This window comes from Pyrus communis, chromosome 8 (assembly GCF_963583255.1).
Source record: "Pyrus communis chromosome 8, drPyrComm1.1, whole genome shotgun sequence".
In the NCBI taxonomy this organism is placed as follows: Eukaryota; Viridiplantae; Streptophyta; class Magnoliopsida; order Rosales; family Rosaceae; genus Pyrus; species Pyrus communis.
Window position 1 is genome coordinate 21,106,555 of NC_084810.1, and position 25,534 is coordinate 21,132,088.

The window sequence follows — 25,534 nt, forward strand, 5'->3', positions numbered from 1 at the left end:
GTAAACTATAACCCAAATATTAAAAAGAGATTTCTTTTTAATTTCCTCCACAACGAAATCATGATGAATCACATCAAGCCTGCCCAAACCTTAATTTAATGTGTTTGTTTGTTCGAAAATTTGAAGATATTTTCTTTTGTTTCTTAAAGTCGAGCAATTTCTCTTTTCTATGAATCCGAACTATTATTATTACTAACAATTGTACACTTTGATTAAAAAAAAAAAATGTACCCATGATATCTATGTGCTTATTAAAAATTTTAAAATAAAACTTCAAAGAGAAAATGAAATTTACAAAAATAATTTTTTTTTGTGAAAATCTTCAAACAATTTTTTGTCACTGAAGGGCTATTAATATCTTTAGTGACAATTTCCTAGATAACTATTTCGTCATTAAATATTTATTTTATTTGGAAGGAAGACGTAGAAGGGAAAATAGGAAACTTATATGGTTTCCTGGTTGTGAGACTTTGAAAAAAAAATTGTGTTTAATTTACTATATTGCCCATAGCTTTTGTTTTGTTTATTTTATTTAGTTTTGTTTTTGTGGTTAATTTGGTCTTTCTACCTTCCTTTGGTTGACACAAAGAATTTTATTAGTAGGTACTTTAGATTAATCAAAAGAATTAATAATCAAACTAAAAAAGAAAGTATAAAATTAAGGTAATCTCACTTTTCATAAAGAAATAAGGAACAGAAACAACAATATAGTGAAGAATACTTTCCTAAATTTATGTTTATTTTGTAGAATTAAAACAAATTTTTATATCGTTTTTATTCTTTTCTTATTTTATTGTTCCCACCATTTATTTATTTATGAATAAGTAACTGCCACAGTACATACGGTGTATGTAGCTTCATCATAGTTGGTAACACACACTGACGTTAAATTGTGTCAACAAACATAACGGGTACATGGAAGGTACAAAACTCAAGAAAGCTAACCGTTTTACATCACATGAATCACATCTAGCAAACTTAATTGAAATTTTATTACTTTATCTCACGTCTAAAGACAAAATTAATGTTCATAATCGTTGTAAGAGCACGTTAATGGTTCTTATTGACTTTGATACGTTTTCAAATTTTACCACACAGTTTTCGTTGGCATATCACTGAACGATCACTTTAACCTGAATAGAGATGGGGAAAATAATAATCAAACACCCGAAATGATGCAATCATATGTGGTGGAACAAGAACAACCACCAATTGTGGCGAATCAAGGTCAACGACTAGAAATGGCAAATAAACATCAACCACTAGCGCAACCAAATTGGTTGCCGTCTACCTGGGTTTACCACTCCGTAACCCACGACAACCCAGAGACAAAGACTTTTGGTCGCATTGACAAGGTATGAAACAAGTGCTATATATAGAATAGTAGATTTGGTTTTTAGCCAACTATTGGAGTTGGTCTAACTTCTGGAGTGGGAGGAGTGGAGTTATATAGGTGAGCGAACGGGTCTTGTGTTGATTGGTGGTAGTAAAGAAAAGAAGAAAAATATCAAACTGCGCAGAGCGTGTTTCTGTTTTCAAAATTTAAAATTCGAATAAAATAAAGTAAAAGTTACGGATAAATTATTCTTGTCTTTAAAATAGATCTAACCAGCTATGTAGAACTGGTTTGGCATTGCTGAAATTATTTTAAAAGCAGCTTTTAAAAAAAAATTGAGGGCTAAAATTGTGTTTGGTAAATGAAAAAATAAAGTGCTTTTTGTCAAAATTATGGATCCAAAATAGCAGAAACAACTATACCCTTACTTCTGAAAACAACACTTTTTTTTTCGCAGCACAACAAACCCAAACTAGTGCTTAGTACTACCGTCTAGTGATGTTCCTCTTCACTGGTAAGTGAGAGGTTTTAGGTTCGATTATCGCCAAAGGAGAATTTGAACCACATTATTGCTAGCTCATTATGAAGCTAAGATTAACCCCTTCCCCTTAGTATAGATAATATCGATTGATCAAAATAAAATAAAAAAAGATCCAACCATGGTTGGTTTTTGTATGGCTAGCTCTATCAGTGAGTTGTTTGTTTGTTTAAAAATGATGAAGTCAAGAGTCCAAGTGAAGAAGATCAATATCCAAGTGAAGAATAAATCAATGGCCCAATTATTTGACACTTGTCAATAGATAAGATAGGTTGTTATGTACGTTGTTATAATGTTGTTAAAAGGATTAGCTTTGTAATTGGGGAAATGTTGAAAAATAGTAAATTTTAGAGGCATAGATTGATCTTTAGCCAAACTTTCAAACTTCTGATAATTCTAACAAAAACCTCAAGTAAAATGTCTTAATTACCCTTAGTAACACTAATCCTCATGGTTTTAGAAGAAAATGCGAGGAGAGATGGTTGTTTTGACTGATCACATTTCAAAAGAAATGAATGAGTTGAATCTCATTCAATGCCAGAGGTTAGCTCACGTTTCTGGTGAAAAAAATGCAACTTTTTTAGTTTTGCGAAATATTTTCCGTGAATATTTTCCGTGAGTATTAAGGAAAACTTTATAAGTATGTGTTGTCGAGGGGGCATGGCAGAAAGTGAGTGGAGAAATATGTGATATTCTAAGGGTGTGTTAGTCCCCCAACATAGTGCCTTTATTTATAGTAATAAGAAGAAGGAGAATCCTTGTCCTCCAAGGAAATACAACCCTAGTATGGAAAGAATAACTAGTAATCAAATCTATATAGCATTGTGTAATCACACTTTAATATAATATCTACGATAATAAGGCATTTGGAAGTGGTTTTACGATTTATTGAGCAACAAATGTATATTTAGTAAAATATTTAAGCTGAAAACTGAAAAAATAAAATAAAAAAAATAAAAAAATAATTGAAAAATATAGTAGTGGCCCAAAACATTGTCAAATGGGGTTCTACCTTGAAGAATCTCAACGAAAAGTCTTACCCTAATTTTCAAAATTTCACGGTGAGGCGAAGGTGAAAATAAATAGATTGAACAATGATTTAAGTACAACTGGACGATGATCGGTAGCATGGTACCGATCTTTCCCTATTCCAATTTATTTACCTTATTTGAGTAACCACTATTAAATTCAAATATTTTATATTAGGTTTTAAATCGTTGATTACAATTGTTTAAATATCAAATATAATAGATTTGGCATAGAAAAATATATTTTGAAGAACATGAATATGATAGTTTGTTATTATAGTAAGAGAAATAAAAGAAAAATTAACCAAAAAAAAAAAAAAAATTGGAGCAGAGGGTTCGGTATGATGATAGCGACTGATATGCCTTAACGTCGCTAGCTAGGTAGCAACGGTTCTTCTGCATAATCAGTAAAAAAATACCGATCGTATCATTTTCTATTTTTTCTCTTCCTGCTTTACTTTATTTAGATTCAATTACCTTTAGATTTATATTTATATCCTTTTTTTCGAGTATTTTTGCCTTATTTTTCATACATACAACCAGCCTTGTTTGTATGCTAGAAGTCCGCCCCGTTTTTGTGCTTAGAAATTACCTTGTTTTTCGTGCGTCGAGGTTGGCCTCAGGTTGCGCAACGAATCTTGCCCTGTTTTCCACGCCTTGTTTTTCATGTGCAGATCCCACCCCGTTTTTTGTGCAGGGAGCTTGCCTCGTTTTGCTTGTCAAAAGCTTGCCCCATCTTCTGTTTGCAAACCCGCTTTGATTTGCATGCACAGAGCCGCCTCGTTTTTCGTATGCATTAAGGAAAACTTTTTAAGGCATTTGGAAGAGGTTTTACGGTTTACTAAGCAATAAGGGGGCGTTTGTTTGCACTCACTAAGTCGGACTGGATTGGACTGGATTAGCTGTTAGTCCAATACCGTGTTTGTTCCATACTGGGACTAACATTAATAAGACTAAAGGGGACTCGCATGGACAAAACCCTTCACTAAGAGGTCTTAGCGAGACCCCCCAATAACCATGGGACTAGCTAAGACTATCCTCTCTTTCTCGTCCTCGTCATGCTCAATGACCACTCCCGACATACTCCTCATCATCTCCGATCATCTAGATCAATCATTAACTTTCTGACTCTCTTTCAGATCCATTTCACAACCAACTTTCATATACAATATACCAAATTGAAGTCGGAGTGACAAGATTACGATTCTACCTGAATCGAGGCCAAAATGTGGTCGAATATGGTTGGAAAATGGCCTGGAAGCCTCGGCCTGTTTGGGCTTCTTCGAATCCATGACAGATTCGATCATGCAAAGCTAAGATCTCGGTCCAGGGATGGTGAGGAATTTTTTGGCGGTGCTAACTTCATCCAATTCAACGAGGGTTGGCCGGAAAACATATCGGGAAACCTGCAACTCGTCGGAAAAAATGGAGCCGTGAAGTTCCGTTCAAATAGCGCAGAGCTAGAGAGGGAGTGAGGACAGAGAAATAGAGACTGGAATCGATAAGGAGTTTGACCAGGAATGAGAGAGAGATAGGAATCGAGAGGTCTGGGAGCTAAAAAAGAGGGAGAAGGTGGGACGAAGAATTGAGAGAAAAGGGAGATAGTGGGACGAAAATGGTAGGAAAAGATGGAGAAAAAGATAAGATCATAATAAAATATTAAGAATTTATATATTAAATAATATAATATTAGAATTTGTTATTATCGAGCTTCTTAGTCCAACACTGCATCAAATTGTGACATCCCACATCGCCCAGGGGAGTGATCCTTATATGTATATTCCCATCCTTACTTAGCACGAGGCCTTTTGGGAGCTCACTGGCTTCGGGTTCCGTAGGAACTCCGAAGTTAAGCGAGAAGGGGGCTAGAGCAATCTCATGATGGGTGACCCACTGGGAAGTTGCTCGTGAGTTCCCAAAAACAAAACCGTGAGGGAATGGTAAGCCCAAAGTGGAGAATATCGTGCTACGGTGGTGGAGTCGGGCCCGGGAAGTGGTTCCGCCCCGGGCCGGGATGCGACAAAATGCTTCACTAAGTTAGTCCAGCTTAGTCCTTAAAACTAGTCCAGTCCAAGATAGTCCGGCGCAACAAACGCCCCCTAAATGTATATTTAGTAGTGTATTTAAGCTGAAAACTAAAAAAAAAAAAAGTGAAAAATGTAGTAGTGATGCCCACAACATTGTTAAAATATGGTTCCACCCTCAAGACTATCAACAGAAAGTCTCTCTTTAATTTTTAAAACTTCACGGTCACGCGAATGTGAAAATAAATAGATTGAACGATGATTTATGTACGAATTTGAAAAACCGATTGAAACCTTGAATGTTAACCCATGTTTTTTGAGAAAAAATGAATTGTTTTTGTTTTCTCGAATATTTTCCATGAGCATTAAGGAGAACATTTGGAAGCGATTTTATGGTTTATTGAGCAATAAATATTTATAGTAAAATATTTAAGCCGAAAACTAAATAAAATAAGTCAAAAAATATAGTAGTAAGGCCTAAAACAATGTCAAAATGGGGTTCCACACTCAAGAATATCAATGGAAAGTTTTACATTAATTTTCAAAACTTCACGGTGAGGCGAAGGAGAAAATAATATATTGATCAATGGTTTAAGTACGAATTTTTAAAACCGACTAAAAACCGTGAGTTACCCACGTTTTTTGTGAAAAATGAAAATTTTTTATTTTCGTGAAATATTTCCTGTGAGCATTAAGGAAAACTTTGTAAGGCATTTGGAAGCAGTTTTATGATTTATTGAGTACCAAATGTATATTTAGTAGAATAATTAAGCCGAAACTAAAAAAAACAAGTGAAAAATATAGTAGTGAGGTCCAAAACATTGTCAAATAGGGCTCTACCCTTAAGAATTTCACTGGAAAGTCTTACCTTAATTTTCGAAACTTCATGGTGCGGCAAAGGTGAAAATAAATAGATTGAATGATGATTTAAGTATGACTGGGTGAGAATTGGTAGCGTGGTACCAATCTATCCCTATTCCAATTTATTTACTTTATTTGAGTAACCACTATTAAATTCAAATATCTTTAAATTTAGGTTTTAAATCGTTGACTACAACTTTTTAAGCTTGAATTATAATAAATTTTGCACGTAAAAATATATTTTGAAAAACATGAATATGATAGTTTATTGTTATGATAAGAGAAACAAAAGAAAAATGAACAAGAATTTAAAAACAAAACAAAAAAAATTTGAAAACGGGGATCAATATGATGCAACGACTTGTATGAGGTGAAGTTGCTACCTTGTTAGGGACGGTGTTCGTGGACTAGTGAATTACCGATCATATCATTTTCATTTTTTTTTCCTTTTTCTATTGAATTTTTTTCTGCCTACCTTATTTTATTTAGATTAAAATACCTTTAGATTTATATTTATATCCTTGTTTTCAAATGATTTTGCCTCGTTTTACATGCCTTATTTTGCATGCGCGTAGCCAACCTTATTTTTTGTGCCAGAAGCCCGCCTTGTTTTCTGTGTGTGAAAATCGTGTCATTTTTCATGCATTGGGGTCGGCCTCGGGTTGCACGACAGATCCCGTCTCATTTTCATGTGCAGAGCCCACCCTTTTTTTTTTTGTGTGGCAAGCCTGCATTGTTTGCATGCCAAAAGCCCGACCCATCTTCTATTTACGAAGCTGCTTCGTTTTACGTGCACGGAGCTCGTCTCGTTTTCCATGAATTCGGTTTCGCCTCATTCTCTCGAACACCCGTTTTTTTGTTAAAATTAAAAATATATTATTTTCATAAATATTTCTGTGAGCATTAAGAAAAACTTTATAAGGCATTTGGATGAAATTAGTATCCACAACAAAGAAGCCAAAAATGACATTGTCATTGTATAAAAATATGAAAAAAGCACACAGTGATAGATAATATCAAAAGTAGCTATTGGTGGAGGAAACCGACATCAGACAAGAGTTAAATCCCAAAGTGTTAAGTAACGGCCAAAAAAAGTCATGCTGGAAAAAAATCTGTACCATAATAGATTTACCAAAAACCTCGAAAACCAGATTGTTTTCTTAAATCACCCATGTTTAATTATCTTTCGTATAAATATCATAAAGACCATCATACATTATATAGAACTGGGGAAAATCATTTTTTTTTTTTTTTGTAGATTACTGTAGGCTATGCAGTATCTTAAATCACCAATATCAGGTCTTCATTTTTGTCGACGAAGAGAATGGCGACAACATTGAATACTGCTGGAAGAAAAAGTTTGAATAGAGGTATAATGAACTATAACCCAAATATTAAAAAGAGATTTCTTTTTAATTTCCTCCACAACGAAATCATGATGAATCAAATCGAGCTTGCCCAAACCTTAATTTAATGTGTTTGTTTGTTCGAAAATTTGAAGATATTTTCTTTTGTTTCTTAAAGTCGAGCAATTTCTCTTTACTATGAATCCGAACTATTATTATTACTAACAATTGTACACTTTGATAAAAAATAATAATAAATGTACCCATGATATCTATGTGCTTATTAAAAATTTTAAAATAAAACTTCAAAGAGAAAATAAAATTTACAAAAATAATTTTTTTTTTGTGAAAATCTTCAAACAATTTTTTGTCGCTGAAGGGCTATTAATATCTTTAGTGACAATTTCCTGGATAACTATTTCGTCATTAAATATTTATTTTATTTGGAAGGAAGACGTAGAAGGGAAAATAGGAAACTTATATGGTTTCCTGGTTGTGAGACTTTGAAAAAAAAATTGTGTTTAATTTACTATATTGCCCATAGCTTTTGTTTTGTTTGTTTTATTTAGTTTTGTTTTTGTGGTTAATTTGGTCTTTCTACCTTCCTTTGGTTGACACAAAGAATTTTATTAATAGGTACTTTAGATTAATCAAAAGAATTAATAATCAAACTAAAAAAGAAAGTATAAAATTAAGGTAATCTCACTTTTCATAAAGAAATAAGGAACAGAAACAACAATATAGTGAAGAATACTTTCCTAAATTTATGTTTATTTTGTAGAATTAAAAAAAAATTTTATATCGTTTTTATTCTTTTCTTATTTTATTGTTCCCACCATTTATTTATTTATTTAAGTACATTGAAATTTTTGTTTTTGTTTTTGTTTTTTTTTTTTTTTTGAACAAAAGATATCATTTATATTAAGGGGGAGGGATTGGCTTAACCTTACAATGAGTTAGCAATAATGTAGTTCAACTTAAGACATCTCACTTACAAGTGCAAATGAAGATGAATACTACTAAACCGTAGTACTAAGTAGCAAGTAATTGAAATTTGTTAAATGTTAAACATGTTTGAAATCAGTAATAATAAAATTTTATTATTTAAAGCATACTGGTGGGTGTACCACAACATGTGAGTAGCAACAAATGACCAAGGAAGCCCAAATTCACTAGCATCTCAGCATCGATCGAGAAAGTTGAAAATTTTAAATTTTTTTTTTTTTTTTCATAATTAAGCCCTTAAAATTGTGGGATGGATTACCATGAGTTAGGCATCGACAACTATGGCTATAAAATTATGAATGAACGAAAAATGTAACATTTCTTAATGTGATATATTTTTTTCTAAAAAGCCTCGTGCAAATTTTCTTTTTGCCTTTATTTCAATAACTCAGTATAGTATTTATGAATATATGGGAATGTTTTTTCTTTATACATTGTATCCAGCTTTAGAATAATATAAAATTTAAAAAACAAATCTGATATAGAAGGATTTTTGTAACATCCCACATCGCATAGGGGAGTGGATCCTGTAAGCCTTAAATGTATATTCTCATCCCTACCTAGCACGAGGCCTTTTGGGAGCTCACTGGCTTTGGGTTCCATGGGAACTTCAAAGTTAAGCGAGTAGGGCGCGAGAGCACTCCCATGATGGGTGATCCACTACGAAGTTCTCGTATGAGTTCCCAGAAACAAAATCGTGAGGGCGTGGTCGGGGCCCAAAGCGGACAATATCGTGCTACGGTGGAGTCGAGCCTGGGTTGTGGTGGGGGCCCGGGGCGGGATGTGACAATTTGGTATCAGAGCCTAACCTTGGCAGCGTGTGTGCCGACGAGGACGTCAGGCCCCTAAGGGGGGTGGATTGTAACATCCCACATCGCATAGGGAAGTGGATCCTGTAAGCCTTATATGTATATTCTCATCCCTACCTAGCACGAGGCTTTCTGGGAACTCATTGGCTTCAGGTTCCATAGGAACTCCGAATTTTTATATGCATAAATATGAAGGAAATTGAAGCAAAAAATTAAAGTATATTTGATTTTGCTTCTTTGTATTTATCATATTCAAAACAAAATGAACATAACAAGATTAATATAAAAAGATATGCAAAACATATGGTAAGAAATGAAAAAAAAAGAAAAATATACAAAAGATATTGCTCAAATATGGTATACTAGGGATTTGTCACTTAAATGTTTATAGCATCAATTTCAAAAAACACTTTAGCAACTTTTAGTAATAACGAGGACAAAAATGTGGAGGCAATGGAGTATCGTTAATAAATTGAAATTTGATTACAACGACAATTATTTTGTCATAAAATTGGCAACATTAACTTATTTACGAAATTACCACCACCTCTTATCCTTCTTTTTAAAGAAAATTCATGAATTGTTTTTGAAATTAAAATAAAGGTTTGTGAGTCCCTTTGCATTGATTTTCTAAAATTATTACCAAGATAGTGTCATTTTAGTTGACCATACAAGCTTTTACAAAATACATTACAATGTGTCCATCTCTATAACTATACATTGATAAGGATGAAACTAAAATGGCAAGTGACATCTCGATTGAATCTTGGTGGGGAGCCACCGCTAGATAGACTTGACCAACAAACTTATTTTGATAAGGATGAAACTAAAATGGCAAGTGATATCTCGATTGAATCTTGGTGGGGAGCCACCGCTAGATATACTTGACCAACAAACCTATAGCTGAAAATTAGACTACGTGACGAACAAACGAAATATAAACTACAAATTATATTTTATTAATTAAAAATAAAGAAATACTATAAATTGCCAAGAAGGTTATAAAATCGAAAGAGACTACATCTTAAGTTGAGGTACGAATTTACAATGTTTATAACATAAAGTATGAGATGAGTGATAGAATTTGCAAAAAGGCATAAAGATTAGGACATAAGCAATTATGGAAAAAAATGTAGATGCAAGGTAAGAAACTAACAACTAATGATAACTGAATATTTCTTTTTGTCAATAATCACACAATAATCATTTCAAGGATATTTATTTGCTGGTAAATTATCGTGGAATGAGACTTCATAATTGGTGAAATATCATTTCAAATTTTTTTAAAATATTAGCGGATTGACACTCAATACTATGGTATGATGGTATTCCTCTTCACTTGGAAGTGGGAAGTCTTAGGTTTGAATTTCGTGGATGGCGAATTTGATACCAAATTAAGTTGTCCATTGTGCGGCTAGCCAAACTACCCCTCCCCTAGTGTAAAAATATTGATGTACTAAAAAAAATAAATAGTGGATTGAGAAATAACATATTAGATATTTAAAAAATAATTGTAGTAAAAATATTGATGTACTAAAAAAAATAAATAGTGGATTGAGAAATAACATATTAGATATTTAAAAAATAATAGTAGGTGACCACTTAGTACTATGGTCTAGTAGTATTCATTTTCATTTATAAGTGAGAGGTCTTAGGTTCGATTCTCGCCAAATATGAATTTGAACAACATTATTGCTAGCTCATAATAAGGCTTAGAACACCTTCCTTCCTTGGTGTAGATAATACTATTTGTTAAAAAAAATTAATAATAATAAGTGAAAAAATATTAGTTTAAATTTTTTAATTTTTAGTGGGGGGTAAAATTAATATTGGTGGAAAATAGTATACCGGGAGCGTTTATGAATTGGGCAGGCTCACCCTGAACCATATTTTAAAAATACGAATTTGAATAACATTATTGCTAGCTCATAATAAGGTTTAGAACACCTTCCTTTGTAGATAATATTATTTGTTAAAAAAATTAATAATAATAAGTGAAGAAATAACAGTTTAATTTTTTAATTTTTAGTGGTGGGTAAAATTAATATTGGTGGAAAATAGGATACCGGGAGGGTCTATGAATTGGGCAGGCTCACCCACAACCAGCTCTTAAATTTTATTTAATGACAAACTCGAGACCAAGACAGCCACTTTCGAGTCATTTTCTGGCTAAATCACGGCTAGTTAGCCACTGAAAAAGATATCATTCTCTTCCTCTCGTCGAGAAGTATGATTTTCGTTTTTGAATCACTTGATTTCGTTGATTATTGAAGAAGTTATGAACGTTTAAAGTTTGCTCAGTTTCTGGCGAGTTTTCTAGTTTTCCCTCGAGCCAGTCAACTTTGAGGCTATTTTTCGACCATCTCTTGCAACCATTGGGATTCCAAATAGGTATAATCTTATTCTACACTTTCCTATCTTCATTTTGCTATATTATGGGTTGAATTTGATTAAAACACGATTGAGTTACGAAACTTTGAAAATTGTCCAAACTTCCGATCAAGAGCTCTGGGACACTTAACGGAGTTTTTAACAGAATGAGCAAAATAACGGATGGTGGACAATCTCATAGACCACTTCTATTGATTTGAAATTTTAGGGGTCAAAATGAGGAATTATGTAAATTTCAGTGATCATTTTGATCAAAAAGCTTAAATAAAATGACTGAGAATTTCAAAAAGTAAAGTTTTTAGTTTTTAATTACGCAAAAAAAATTAAAATTGAGAAGGCAGCTAAAATAAGCCTCTTCCATATGCACAGTCGCATTACAAAATACAAAAGTAAAGCCAGAGCCAGAGTCCAGAGGACTCCAGACACAAGTTTTTAACTCGTAAAACAAGGGACCGTGATCTTCAATTGGAGTTGTTACTAATGATAGTTAAAGAAAAGATGGGCAGAAAATTCTTCGTGGGTGGCAATTGGAAATGCGTATGTCTCTTTTTTGTGATTCCTAATTTCCTACTGTGCTTTTCGTTCTTGAATAGTGCTTCCAATTTTAGACGTTGGTTTATTTTGGTGGGTTTTGAATGCTGTCTCGTTTTGTATAGATTTTTCGTAGCTTTGAAGATTTCGAATTTGTGTCAATTTTCAGATAAAAAAGTGTTTTGGGTTGGAATCTGTGATAAGTATCACAAACGTTGTGGTTTCTGGGTTTTTTTCCAATTTTTTGTTTTATTTTAGTAAAATAGAAAACAAAAAACACCGTAGTATTTAGCTTGAAGTGTTTTTTTCTCTAAATTGTGATGTTATCAATGGCTTATATGTGAATAAACCTTTTATTGCTTTATTTATTTGTTGCAGAATGGGACAACTGCAGAGGTGAAGAAGATTGTTACTGCATTGAATGAAGCTGAAGTCCCTTCAGAAGATATTGTGGGTAAGTTTTAGACTTTAGTTTAGCTGGTTGTTAGCCTTTTTTTAAGAAATACAATGTAAAGAAAGCTCATTTGTCGGGAAAGTATTTCGATGTTTGATGTAGTTGTGTTTTTTTGCCCTTTCTGTTATTGCAGAGGTTGTTGTGAGCCCTCCGTTTGTGTTTCTTACTCTAGTGAAAAGTTTATTGCGGTCTGATTTTCATGTCGCGGCACAGAACTGTTGGGTTCGGAGAGGTGGTGCTTTTACCGGAGAGGTTAGGTATGTTTGTGTCCAATTTACCAAACCCTGTCTTATTTTACGGAACAAGTAATTTTTAGCAAAATGATCACTTTCTTGTTTGCTCAGTGCGGAGATGCTGGTGAATTTGGGCATTCCCTGGGTAATTATTGGTCACTCTGAAAGAAGACTTATTCTAAATGAGTCCAGTGGGGTAACAACTGATGCAATACGACCTTTGCATCTTCTCTTTCGAGCTTGTGGTAGATTACAGCTTTAAACAATCCTTTATGCACTTGTGGTTCTCTTTTTACACCCAGTTTGTAGGGGACAAGGTTGCTTATGCACTTTCTCAAGGTTTAAAAGTTATTGCTTGTGTTGGGGAGACACTTGAGCAGAGAGAATCAGGATCTACAGTAGCTGTTGTTTCCGCGCAAACAAAAGCAATTGCAGGTGACCAAGAAAGATTTCCCATGTTCATTGTTTTGTATCTTATGTTTTTTGGGGTGTCCGGAGACATTCCTGTAGTACTGATTGGTTCCAGGATCTCTGATTTATGCTTCTGTCTGGGTTCTAAGTTTGCAAGGTTTACATCTTCTGACTTTTTCTTTCCTTCATCCACTTGATATCTGACAGCTGATTAGCTCTTTCTTCTCTTCCAGATAAAGTATCGAGCTGGGAGAACATTGTTTTGGCTTATGAGCCAGTTTGGGCCATTGGAACTGGGAAGGTTGCAAGCCCTGCTCAGGCTCAGGAAGTAAGTTTAACATTGTTTTATCTTGTATGTTTTGTTGTTTCAGTGAATGTTATCCTTGTTCTTGCAAGTATGCTGTAGCTCGGATGTGACTCCTGTTTATATTTTATATTTTATTGTAAAGGTATATGCATAGAGCAATCTTTCTTTTGAGAATGTTAGCGCTTTGAGAAAAAAATCTCATGCTGTATGCATTACAATGCTAATACGTTGCATTGTTATGTTGCAAGAACTGTTATTGTCACATTTGGATTTCCAGTGCCCTCTTCAGTCCTAACTCTGTTACATTCGTAAATAATACATCCGACTATCTTGTGTAGCATCACTACATCAGTATCGATGACCTTTATGTAGGACATCAGTTTATATTATGTTAGCTTGTTGAGTACATTTATGCCACATGTCCTAGTTGTTTGAAGTCAGATTCGGAACTTTGAGAGGAGAATCCTTGCACAGCTGCTTGTTCTGTCATACTGATTTACACGATAGTACAACTCTTTCGTTCATTTTTCCTGGGAAACAAATGAACAATTTCCAATATGATTTCACTTGTGTACAATTTTGTTTACAATCCCATTCTTCGATCCTCAGCTGAACGTAAAATTTATGTTTTGTGTGTTTGGCGTTCTATATTTTGTTAAGTTTTAGCATAAACAGTCTTGTTTCTCAAAAGCAGTTGTTAGTTCCCTTGTTACACTAGTCTTGTATATCAAGTTTGCTGAAGAGATTTTTATACCAGGTCCATTTTGAATTGAGGAAATGGCTTCATGACAATGTTGGTGCTGAAGTCGCCGCATCAACCAGAATCATTTATGGAGGTATTCTTCTTCTATTAGTATGAATACTATGCGTGTCCTATGTCTTTTATCTGGAGAGAAGTGTAAAATTACTGACTAATCACGATAAAATCAAGTTGTGCATTAGTGTTGAAATGAATAATCTTATTATCATGTGCGGCGGGTGGTTGGCTATTGCAGTGGTTTGATTCTGTTCGTCATATGTGAATACAGAAAACAGAATACTGAAAGATCAAACCAGAATCTGAAATATATTGATCTCCAAGAATTCAAACTGTTTTCTCCAAGATAAACCGGAATCAATTTTTGTTGTTTGTATTGCTTGAACTTTTGGGCTGAGAATCAATAGAGATGCACTCTTCACTCTGTTAGTCATATGTGAAGATAATTATCCCTGCGTGGCACAAAATGAACATAATAAAACCAATTATTTGAGATGAGGGACTGATTCGATATAATTCCTACTGGTTGTGCAAAATTTTGTTAATCGCATGCAATCACCTTCAGGTTCTGTAAATGGAGCAAACTGCAAGGAGTTGGCAACACAGCCAGATGTGGATGGATTTTTGGTTGGCGGAGCTTCCCTCAAGGTGATAACTTTTCTCTGCGCTGCGTCTCAATTATATGTTTGGTTTCTCTTCAAGTTTGGTTTCTGATTCTTTCACGCGCATTTTCTTTGGTTAGCCGGAGTTCATTGACATTATCAAATCAGCTACAGTGAAGAAGAATGATTGAGGTCAAGAGGAAAAAAAATAGCCTTTGAGTTATAAACTTATAGTTGTATCAGTTGCGAATAAGGAAAACCTTGTGGTTGTGTTGCCGAGCACATTCTCAATGTAATAAGTAACAATTCCTTTGTGACGAATGTAATTTGCTTCAGTTGAAGTATGATTGTGAATTTGTAGATAAAATGTTTTTCTCCTACAGAAGGCCTGATTGTTAGAGAAATTTTTCGGGTTGTCCCTCAGGACCGACCACATTGTCGTCCACTCGCACACATAAGCACCCGGCTCCGACCTCATTGTGTCTTGTCGCGGTATACGACGGGCGTACACAAGAATCTCTCCTGCCATAGAATACTGCCTTCTCTAGTGTGGAAACCTAAAAAGGAGACTTGATTATGTGTACCCGGTTTTGCAGGTTTCATTTGGGGTTCTTTTCGCTTTTCATTTTTTCTCTTGGACTGATAAGTAAGTGATGATTTGGTTCTTGGATTGAACTCTAAAGCGATTTATATTTGATGTAAAATCTCAGATTTGGTTAGAATGCGTATATGTATTTGAACCAAACCGTGCACATCCTTAAACTTGCTAATCCAAAAAGAATATTTTTCTGGTCGATAAAAATATGATAATTTGTTTGCAATAGTTTATTTATTTCAAGTGCGCTTAATGTCAAACGCATTGACCTAATGAGCCTGAGTGCACGATGTAGGTTGACTATTGTCACTGCAATCATTCATTTGCAGATAAGAGCGGCCTGTAGTAACCGTTTTGTACGGTCCCAAAACATTCATTTGAAGCATGACTATCGGAGGTCTTGTGCCGGGGGTTGTTTCGTCACTTGGTATTTGACTTCTCCTGAGTTACTAAATATCGTCTAGTGAACTTCGCCTTCCACTCGTATACTCCTATGCTCGTATGATTGACACGTAAAAGCAATGCAACTCGTCTATAAATACTACGAATTGTGCTAGTATCAGTTCTATGTTGGTACAAATAAAGGATAGTGAAATTGCATCATGCATTTACGCACGAGGCGTTGAAAATCTCCAAATATTATATGTACTCTTTTATTTAGGAAGTGTCAATAACTTGTCTATCTTATTTGTGGCTTAAATACAATGAGGTTTTAATTGCTTTTTTTGGCAATTTACATATGCAGTGAAGTGGAAGGAGCACTTTAAGGTGGATATGTGATTTTCCTTTACATGTGTGATTAATACCAATACTAAATAACGACCGACACTCGTTAATCTTAAGTCAAAGTCTTAACACCAACCCATATCTGCTTAGACCAACAAAAAGTACTAAAAGCACATGCAGTTTTGAGTGCTTGTTCCACTTGTATAGTTTAGTAGATCCGGTAACATTTATTTGTTTGTTGGCTTAAGCTAAGATTAATCTCTTTTGCTTATTTATTCAAACAGCTAAACCAACAAAAGAAAAATAGGGCAGTCCTGTTTCTTAATATTTAATGTTCAAAAGTATTAATGTACCGAATACACCACAATAGCGTTTATGTTCAGTACAATATCACATTAATTTTACTATACATATTATTGTGTTATTGAATCGAAACACTACTGTAACAGTGTGTTTGGTCTATCTAAGTACTTGTCCCACACGATGGTGAAAAGGAAATTTTGATTCGCGCATGTAGATAAGAATATTGGACGTTGAATATGTTCAAAAAGGTTCAAACTCAGTAAGTAGATCCACACAAAAAGAAAAGAAAATCTACCTGAGTAGTTTGTGTTAATTTTGATTTATTGTCTGCTTGGTGTTCACTTAGAAACATATGACAATGTTATTAGGTACTTAAATTATTTTTTAAGTAAAATAAGTCCTTAAATTAATTAAAAATTGCTAACTTTCATATTTACTATTATATTCAAAGTTATTTTATCAATTTTTTCGTCAACTTAAATCACTTGACACACTTTAGAGTATAATACCGTCTCTTTCTCGCCTATAAGCTCTTAACGTTTCACATACGTTACGAATCTAACATCTAATTTACCCTCCAAACAATGACGAAGCCATGATTTTCCAAGAGGAGGGGCGAAATTCAAAAGAGTGCAACGTTCAATCGAAGCAGTTGCTCCTTGAATAAATACACTGTCATGTGCATGGCGACTTAAAAGTAATGCAATGAGAATGTACGGAATCTGACTTTAGTTCCCCGTCAATCTCGTTTTCGAGTCTACGTATTTGGCATCACCATTTGACTGGTTCCTCACAGTTCTGGGCTTACGTTATATAATATCATTGCTTTTTATCCATCTCTCTTAAATGGGGGTTGTTCATTTTAACACACCCATTGGACTTTGCTTTCATAAATATATTAATAATATTACGAGAAGAGGGAAGGTTTACGTAATATTTACTGAAGAAAAAAAGTCGCTTCATATAAGTTATTATATATTCATCTCTAGAAAATAAAACTGTTATTAACATTTTAAAAATCTCATTATACATTTTTCATAAGTGTATTTTTCTTTTTAATTATAAAAAGTTTGGAGAGCCAAATGAGATTTTTAGAGTGTTAAAAACAATTCTCCTATAAAAAAAATCACCATAAAAGAGTGTTTACCTGTAATCTACCCTTCCAATGCATTTCTTATTTCAACTCTTGTTTTTCTTTCTCCTTCAACTCATTTTTGAAGCAAAAAGCAATGCTGACTCGTCTTATCTATCCCCTTACTCGTCAATAAAAAATTAACAAATGAAAACGAGACTTTTTATTTTTTTTTCATAAAAAGATTTTTTAAAACAAAGAAACCCTCACCGAATCAAGTAATTATTGTTTGAAATGTCAGGAGAAAGTTGAAATGACTTGATGAGTCTTTTTGACCTTTAAAAAAAAAAAAAAAAAAGTAATTATTTTGTTTGTTAATTATTTTAATTTTTGACATGGATAATTATGGATACGTGAATTAATAATTTGTGGCCAACTTAAAATTGCTTTCGCGCTACTCTTCTAATTTGCTACGCAAGTTCTCGAAGTCGTCTTGACGGCACCGTTCCAGACAGCCAGCTCAGCTCCCACGGCTTACTCTCGGCTCGCTCCCTCCAGCCGACTTCTGGGCCACGTTCCACAGTTCCGCTGGTACGCCACTTGGCAGACATGCCCCTGCGTGGGACCCTGGTCAAGTGGGTCCCAATACAAGACTTTTCGTGCGTAATCCGAAAGTTGTGGTCGGACGATCACAGCTAAGGTTCATGATGATCACAAATGGGAAAAATGGGCATTTCGGACGACTGTAATTTTGTCAAAATAAGTGTGACGTCATGCGTAGTGGAGGAATACGTAAGGCATACCAATGGAAATACATCACTTGTCAGTTTAAAGGTGAGCCACCGCACAAGGCAATGGTTGGAAAAAATTTTACTGTGTTGGAACGTAGTCGGTGCAATAAGTGCCATAATATTTTTATTTCACATATTTAATTATTGTATTAAGATATTTGATATATTAAGTCGTGTTTTTTGAAACATTGAAAGATCTTCCAATGATATATTTTATCCACTTTTTCCGTGGAGATTGAAAAAGTAAATATTTTTGGAGAACCTAAAAATCAATGTATTTAGCAAGTGACATTTTACCATAATAGTGAAATAGTGTTGAGCTCTTGCATGACGGCGTATGTTCGAACTCCATCGGTAGCTAATTTAACATTTGAACTAATAAAATCTATCGTTTACCAAAAAAAAAAATCAATGTGTTTAGTTGGTTTTGGTATATGCCACTGCCTCACGGGATTTAGGGTTTCCAAAAAGTCGGGAAGAGAAAGCATAGCTAGGGCTTTTCTCCCCTCAATTTTTGTAGGCCTTTATGCCAGCAACTAGGAATTTCTTGCTTTACAAAGATAGCAATATGAGCCACGAGTCATCCATGCCATTTTTCGTGTTCATGCATGCAAGAGCACAACCAAAATCTTTTACTGAGGTAGGCTATAACTTTTCTTGCCCCGTTGCCCATTTATGATGTGCAGTGGTAGATTGACGTTGTCTTGGAAGATGCTATATGTAGATGATATTTACTGGTGTTGGATATGTTGATTTAATAACGGTAAGATAATAGAAGTTCACTCAACTAATAATTCAGATTGATCATATACCGTAACATGTGCATGCATGAATTAGTTAGGCAAACTGCTTCAAACAATAAAGATGATCACAAACGACAATTTGTTAATGTGTGTGGATCTCATATACATGGTATTCATCAATAAACCGTTTTTAATAGCTAACGCATACATGAACAATTGTATTCATTAATACGACACTTCCAAAAAGTTATGTATTGAGTATATGAATAGTCGAACTGGTTAGGAGATCTATCAAATATGGATCAATAATGTTGGAAACTTTTGGAATGATTGAGGTAAAAGGAAGGGAAAAACACATGGAGTCACGTAGCTATACGTGATGCTTTCAGCACTTTACACCTAAGTGATTTTCTCTACGTTTTCTTGGTAAGTGAGGCAGATGGTTTTTCAACTTTTGATCGACACTGATCATGGTGTCGCGCAAGAATCGCATTAATGGGTGGTGAGGCAACTTTCACGAGGGAACCTTCCTCCATTGGCAATACTCTGCTTGGCTTATATTTGGTGAAACGACATGAAGGGCCAGTAGAATCCAGAAAACTAGAAATTATAAAAAGATGTGGAGGGATGGAGGGAGGGAGAGTATGCGAAGGTTCAAAGATGGTCCCAGGAACCAATCATTCTGTTTGAAAAACGAATGTTATGGGGCTCACGCCTAAAGTAAATTACTCTATCATTATTGGTTCTCGTCCATGAAACTATCAACTGATAAGTTTTTTAATATGATCGTTATATTGTGACGTGATATTACTAAGCTGGTCATATTGTAATATGTATATCTCTATTTATTAGTATTCTATCATATCATATAATACATAGATAAGTACTATTACATGACAATGCGACCATAACTGTCACATCCCGCCTTCCCTCGCAGAGATATTGTCCGCTTCGGCATTCCCTGCCCTGGACTAGGTCGCAGACAGCAGGGCTACCGCACGGTTTTGTCTTTGCAAGCCGCAGCTCCAAAAGGCCTCTCTGAAAGGTACATGCAGGTATGGACATATAAGGCCCAAAGACCACGCCCTCACGGGCGATGTGGGATACTACAATCCACCCCCCTTAGGGAGCCCGACGTCCTCGTCGGCACACCACGACCGTGAGTCTGGCTCTTATACCAAATTGTCACATCCTGCCTTCCCTCGCAGAGATATTGTCCGCTTTGGCATTCCCTGCCCTGGACTAGGTCGCAGACAGCAGGGCTACCGCACGGTTTTGTCTTTGCAAGCCGCAGCTCCAAAAGGCCTCTCTGAAAGGTACATGCAGGTATGGACATATAAGGCCCAAAGACCACGCCCTCACGGACGATGTGGGATACTACAATAACGTTTAAAAGTTTTCTTTGTCAAATTAACGTTACTCTTGAACGGAACACTCGGTGACCCTATTTTCTGCTTTGGATGGGGGAGTGGTACCCTCTGTTTCTGTGTCTTCTGGACACATCCATAGTTAATATGTGCCATGGCGCCAATGATGGATGCACATTTTTTTTATCTCTCAGAAGGTTAAGGTTTCCTTTAAAAGGAAAGTTCTTATTTGTTGTTTATAAGGCATGTCGGTAGACATAGCAAATTCACTTGGGACTAAGAGATGGGGACAGTGATTAGGTTTCAGTTTTTTTGCCGACTTTTGAAAGACAATGACAAAACTATCACTAACACCAATCAAAAGGGTTCAAAACATAATTAACCCTTCTTAACCACATATAATTGCATATATACAATCTTAATCAAACAAACTGCAAACTATTTTCCCTTCAAAATCATTTCTTTCAATGATAATTACTAACCGATTTTTATAAGCAAAACGTTATATACACGTGTAATATGCAAACAAACAAAAATGGGTCAAAAGAAATTGATGAACTTATTGATGGATGGATTGCGAGTGATGGTATGTTTGCCCACTTGAATTATATTAACATATTTTAATTCATGATGCAAGAATAACACATGTTTTGCAGATAATATGAGGCTACTTTAACATATTTTCTTGTTGGGTGCTAGGTTTATACTACTATTAAATTTTGATAATATTTTGTTAATTATAAAGTGGTTTTCTTTTGTACGACAATATTTTAGCTTAAAAGAGAAGTGCTACCATGCCCACCAGTCTTTTCTTATCTGCCCCCTCCATATATTTTGCCACCAACCATTAAAGCTAAAAACAATGGAGTACAATATCAACTCTCAACGTACTAATTTAACATCTAACTTACTAACGTTATTGTTCGACAAAAAAAAAAATTCCACTATAATTTCTAAAATAACCTTAATTTTTTAAATGTTTTTTTTTTTTTTTGGCTTTTCTGCCACCGCCTAAAATAACCTAAAAGTAAAAACAACGACGACCCAGCCGAACCATCACCTCCCCCCAAAATCCCAGCCACCCATCCTCCCAAAATCCACCTGCACGACCTCCCCCGATACCAGAAGTGCGCCCACCAATTCCCAGAACCCACCCCAGTCCCAAATTTTGCAGAACCATCACAAACTGTCTACCTCCACCCATGTAGGCCTCCTATGTACACATTTCTAGTTGTCGAATTCAAATCAATATGGCACACTATCACGAGAGAGGGGAGGGGGGGTGGTGGTTTAGATGAAATATTATTTAATCGTGGAAATACCATGTCAGATGCACCTATCAGAATCGGAACAGACCAATTACCAGACATAGGATACCAAATTTGTCATTCATATTAGCTAAAGTCTCACCTACAATGGAGAAAAATGCATTGAACTGTAATATTAATAACGAAAAAGTAATATTTTAAACAATTCTAACCTATGATAATTTTCTAGAGCTGCTAGACCCATCCTAGTGTCCAATTTCTTCACTCACATTATAATCTCACTTACCATAAAAAGTTATAAAATTGAAATACTATTTCCCCATCCACTACTGTTCCCAAAAAATTGAAATGTTATTTCCTCGACAACGAAGTTTTTTTCGACAAATATCTACCAACAAATGAATGACTCTCCAAATGTTTTGTTGTTTTGTGATTAAGCACCCTACTAACTACCATCAATATCCAATCATTATTAGTTGTTAGCTTCTTACCCTTTCATTAGAAAAGGCATCCACATTTCTTCATTCTAGAATTTCTTCTATCCTCGTCCTTTATGCCTTATTTGTGAATTCTGCTTACATATTGTCCATTCCTTTCACAGCTTAATGTAAGTTTAGGGCTCCTGACTCCTGTTACCTTTTCGCACTCAACATATTATTAATTATATCTTTTAAAGTCTTTATCAGTTATTTTACGAATAGACAAACTTGCAATTAAATTTTTATTAAAACATGAGTGAAGAGATAAGAACGAGTGCACTACCCTAAGTTTTATGTGCATCATTTTCTGCTTTTGCAGCACACCATTTTTTCTATTTTTCTCTCCCACGATACGGTATCCAATAACTCTCACGTGCATGTGCATAGAAGGTGGACAATTAACCAAAATTTTCTTTTGAAATGGACACTTAATCAAATTTGAAAAAGAAAAGTACACAAAAATTCAGTGCTAAATTAAATTAAGTTGTAGAGTCCCAAAGCTCCAAGGCTAAAGCCGAGCCATCTCACTCATTTCTCATGCTTAGAAGATTGGGATCTTTGAAAACCCAATCAAACGGCTAAAAGAAAGCTTAAGCAGATATGAGCAGCCTTATCTGCAGCGCATCGACTGAATAATACAGAGCAAGAGGAGGAGAGAGAGAGACGAGAGAGAGAGAGAGAGCAAAACCAAAAAACAGAGCAGTAGAAAACGTTGAGCTGAAGAGCTAGCGGGACCAGCTCGCCATCAATGCATTGCTCCCCACCTTCCTTCACAGCCCAATCCTCGCTCCATCAAACCAAAAGCTTTAAGTCAACTTGCGCCTACTCAGAACAAAAAAACTCCTTCTTTTCTGCGTCTCTGCGCATTGGAAAGTAGAAACCAGCACACTAAAAAGCATAAACTTACCTCCCTCTCTGTTCTCTCTCTCTCTGATTCCATTCCAGTTTTCGAAAAAAATAAAATAAAGAGGTTGGTTTTTGGGTTCATGGTGTTGTAGTTCATGGGTTTTTGTTAATTTTGTATTTAGATTAAGAAAGTAAGTTTCTTTCTTGTTTCGGAGAGAAACAAATTGAATTTTCAGTTAAAACCAGTCAATTTTGAAAGCTTTGATACCAACTTTTTCTGTTATTTTCCTTTTTTTCGGGTTGAAAAGCTACTGCTTTCACTCTAGATCTGTCAGTTTTGAAGTTCATCTGAAGTGCTTTCAGCTGAAACAAAATTTGTGTGATCTGCAGGTGGAGAATTTGAAAAAAGCTGGTTGGTTTTTCTAGAGTTTGGTTTCATGGGGGTCTGCCTGAGCGCCCGAATCAAAGTTGAGAGCTCTGTTAATACTGGTACTTGCTTTATTTTTTTTTTTTATTATTACAATCGATATTATTACTCCATGGGGATGTTTGAACCCGGGAAACAGTGGATTGAAGAAGGCCTTATCCGCCAGGGCAATCCATCACTTGCGAGCTTGCTTGATTTCGGTTCAGTTGTGTGTTTTCTTATCGATGCCTTGGCGGGGGCTGTAAATTGATTTCCGCTTCACGTTTACTTGTGCAGGTTCAAAATTTGCTAGCAATGATGGGGACCTCAGCAGCACAAGCAGTAAGGTCTCATCATTTTCGGCACCTCCAACTCCTCGGAGTGAGGGCGAGATCTTGAAGTCTCCCAATCTGAAGAGCTTTAGTTACAATGACCTCAAATTGGCCACCAGGAATTTCCGTCCTGATAGTGTGTTGGGAGAAGGTGGATTTGGTTCAGTTTTTAAGGGGTGGATTGATGAGAATTCGTTCACTGCTGCAAAGCCCGGGAGTGGCATAGTTTTGGCTGTGAAACGGCTTAACCAAGAAAGTTTTCAGGGTCACCGAGAGTGGTTGGTGAGTTCTTTTCCCGACTGTATACTTCGCACAGAACAAAAACTTGCACATTTATGACTTACAGTGTGCTTCCATTTGGGTTTTATAGGCAGAAGTGAATTATCTAGGACAGCTCTATCATCCGAATCTCGTGAAACTAATCGGCTATTGCTTGGAGGATGAACACCGACTTCTGGTGTACGAGTTCATGCCTCGAGGCAGCTTGGAAAACCATTTGTTCAGGAGTAAGTTCGTTTAACAACATGTCTGGATGCCTTTGAAACGAGATTGTTTTGAGAAATTAATGTATTGACAAGTCTTGAACTGATATTGTACCAGGAGGCTCTTATTTCCAACCTCTTTCTTGGAACCTCCGCATGAAGGTTGCCCTTGGTGCTGCAAAGGGGCTTGCTTTTCTTCACAGTGCTGAAACAAAAGTGATATACCGAGATTTCAAGACGTCAAACATCCTGCTTGATTCGGTATGTGACTATCGAATGTGTTCGTTGCAATATTATTGATTTGTGATATCCTGGGAATGTCTTTGATTTGTGATGTAATTCCAGAACTACAATGCAAAACTTTCCGACTTTGGTTTGGCCAAGGACGGGCCAACGGGTGATAAAAGCCATGTCTCTACGAGGGTCATGGGTACCTACGGATACGCTGCTCCAGAATATCTAGCCACAGGTATTATACTTCGATTCCGCCCGTTAGCATCTCCGATCCGAGAGTTTTATGTTAATTTTAAGTGGTCAACTGACTTAGAATCTCTAGTTTTTTATTGACAATTCAACTTGGAATCTTGCCATGTGCTTTGGTTCATATTCCTGATTAGCGTATATCAAAATCGATGCCCGTGTAACGGCTCCACTTTTCACTAATTCCAGGTCATCTAACTGCCAAGAGCGACATATATAGTTTCGGAGTCGTTTTATTGGAGATGTTATCCGGCCGGAGAGCAGTTGACAAGAATCGGCCATCCGGAGAGCACAATCTGGTGGAGTGGGCTAAACCCTTCTTGGCAAACAAGCGTAAGATCTTTCGTGTCATTGACAACCGTCTGGAAGGTCAGTATTCAATGGACGGAGCTCACAAGGCGGCAACCCTTGCAGCACGATGCATATCCACAGAATCCAAGCTCAGGCCAAACATGGACGAGGTTGTAACTGCACTCGAACAACTACAAGATTCTAATGCCACCGGAGGCACTCGGAGTAATGGTCAAAGGATGCGCAGACGAAGTGCAGACGAAGCTAGCAAAACCAAGCGCGCAGCGGCACCAGCAGCACCAGCAGCACCAGCAGATGATGCCTTAAGGGCAGCTAACAAGGCAACGAATACTGTCGCCTATCCTCGGCCCTCTGCTTCCCAACTTTACGCTTCAGAATAGAGTCGAAGTAAATGGAAAACGCTGCTGCAATATACGAATGTTTGTCCGTGATCGTACAGTTTATTCCGGCTAAATGTTATTCAAATTTCAGCCTTTTCTTGCCAAATTAGGTGAGCTTGTAACGATGTTGTATCTTCTTAATCACCAAATTGTAACTTTAGCTGTTCCATTTCCTGCATAGCTGCATTTTTTTTTACCTTTTCTTTATTTCCATATTTTTATCAAAAGCATGAAAACTCAAGTAATCAACAATAATAAACAGTAAACAAGTATGCGAGCGGTGGATTGCTCAACTGGTTAGGAATTAGGATCTTTCTTT

The 25,534-nt window shown here is 35.7% G+C and overlaps 2 protein-coding genes across 2 annotated transcripts; both read left to right on the forward strand.

Moving 5' to 3' along the window:
- The first annotated feature begins 11,732 nt into the window (after positions 1-11,732).
- Positions 11,733-15,303, forward strand: LOC137742651 (triosephosphate isomerase, cytosolic-like). Its single transcript, XM_068482573.1, has 9 exons — positions 11,733-11,875; positions 12,248-12,323; positions 12,457-12,580; positions 12,668-12,752; positions 12,859-12,991; positions 13,201-13,295; positions 14,032-14,110; positions 14,597-14,679; positions 14,774-15,303. The coding sequence occupies exons 1-9, from the start codon at positions 11,819-11,821 to the stop codon at positions 14,822-14,824; spliced, it is 783 nt and encodes a 260-aa protein (XP_068338674.1). The 5' UTR covers positions 11,733-11,818; the 3' UTR covers positions 14,825-15,303.
- A 7,288-nt stretch (positions 15,304-22,591) lies between these two features.
- LOC137742033 (probable serine/threonine-protein kinase PBL9) lies at positions 22,592-25,409 on the forward strand. The gene is made up of 7 exons (XM_068481765.1): positions 22,592-23,014; positions 23,214-23,312; positions 23,527-23,843; positions 23,932-24,067; positions 24,162-24,304; positions 24,389-24,512; positions 24,713-25,409. Exons 2-7 carry the CDS (start codon positions 23,261-23,263, stop codon positions 25,213-25,215), a joined length of 1,275 nt encoding a protein of 424 aa, XP_068337866.1. The 5' UTR covers positions 22,592-23,014; positions 23,214-23,260; the 3' UTR covers positions 25,216-25,409.
- Positions 25,410-25,534: the final 125 nt, after the last annotated feature.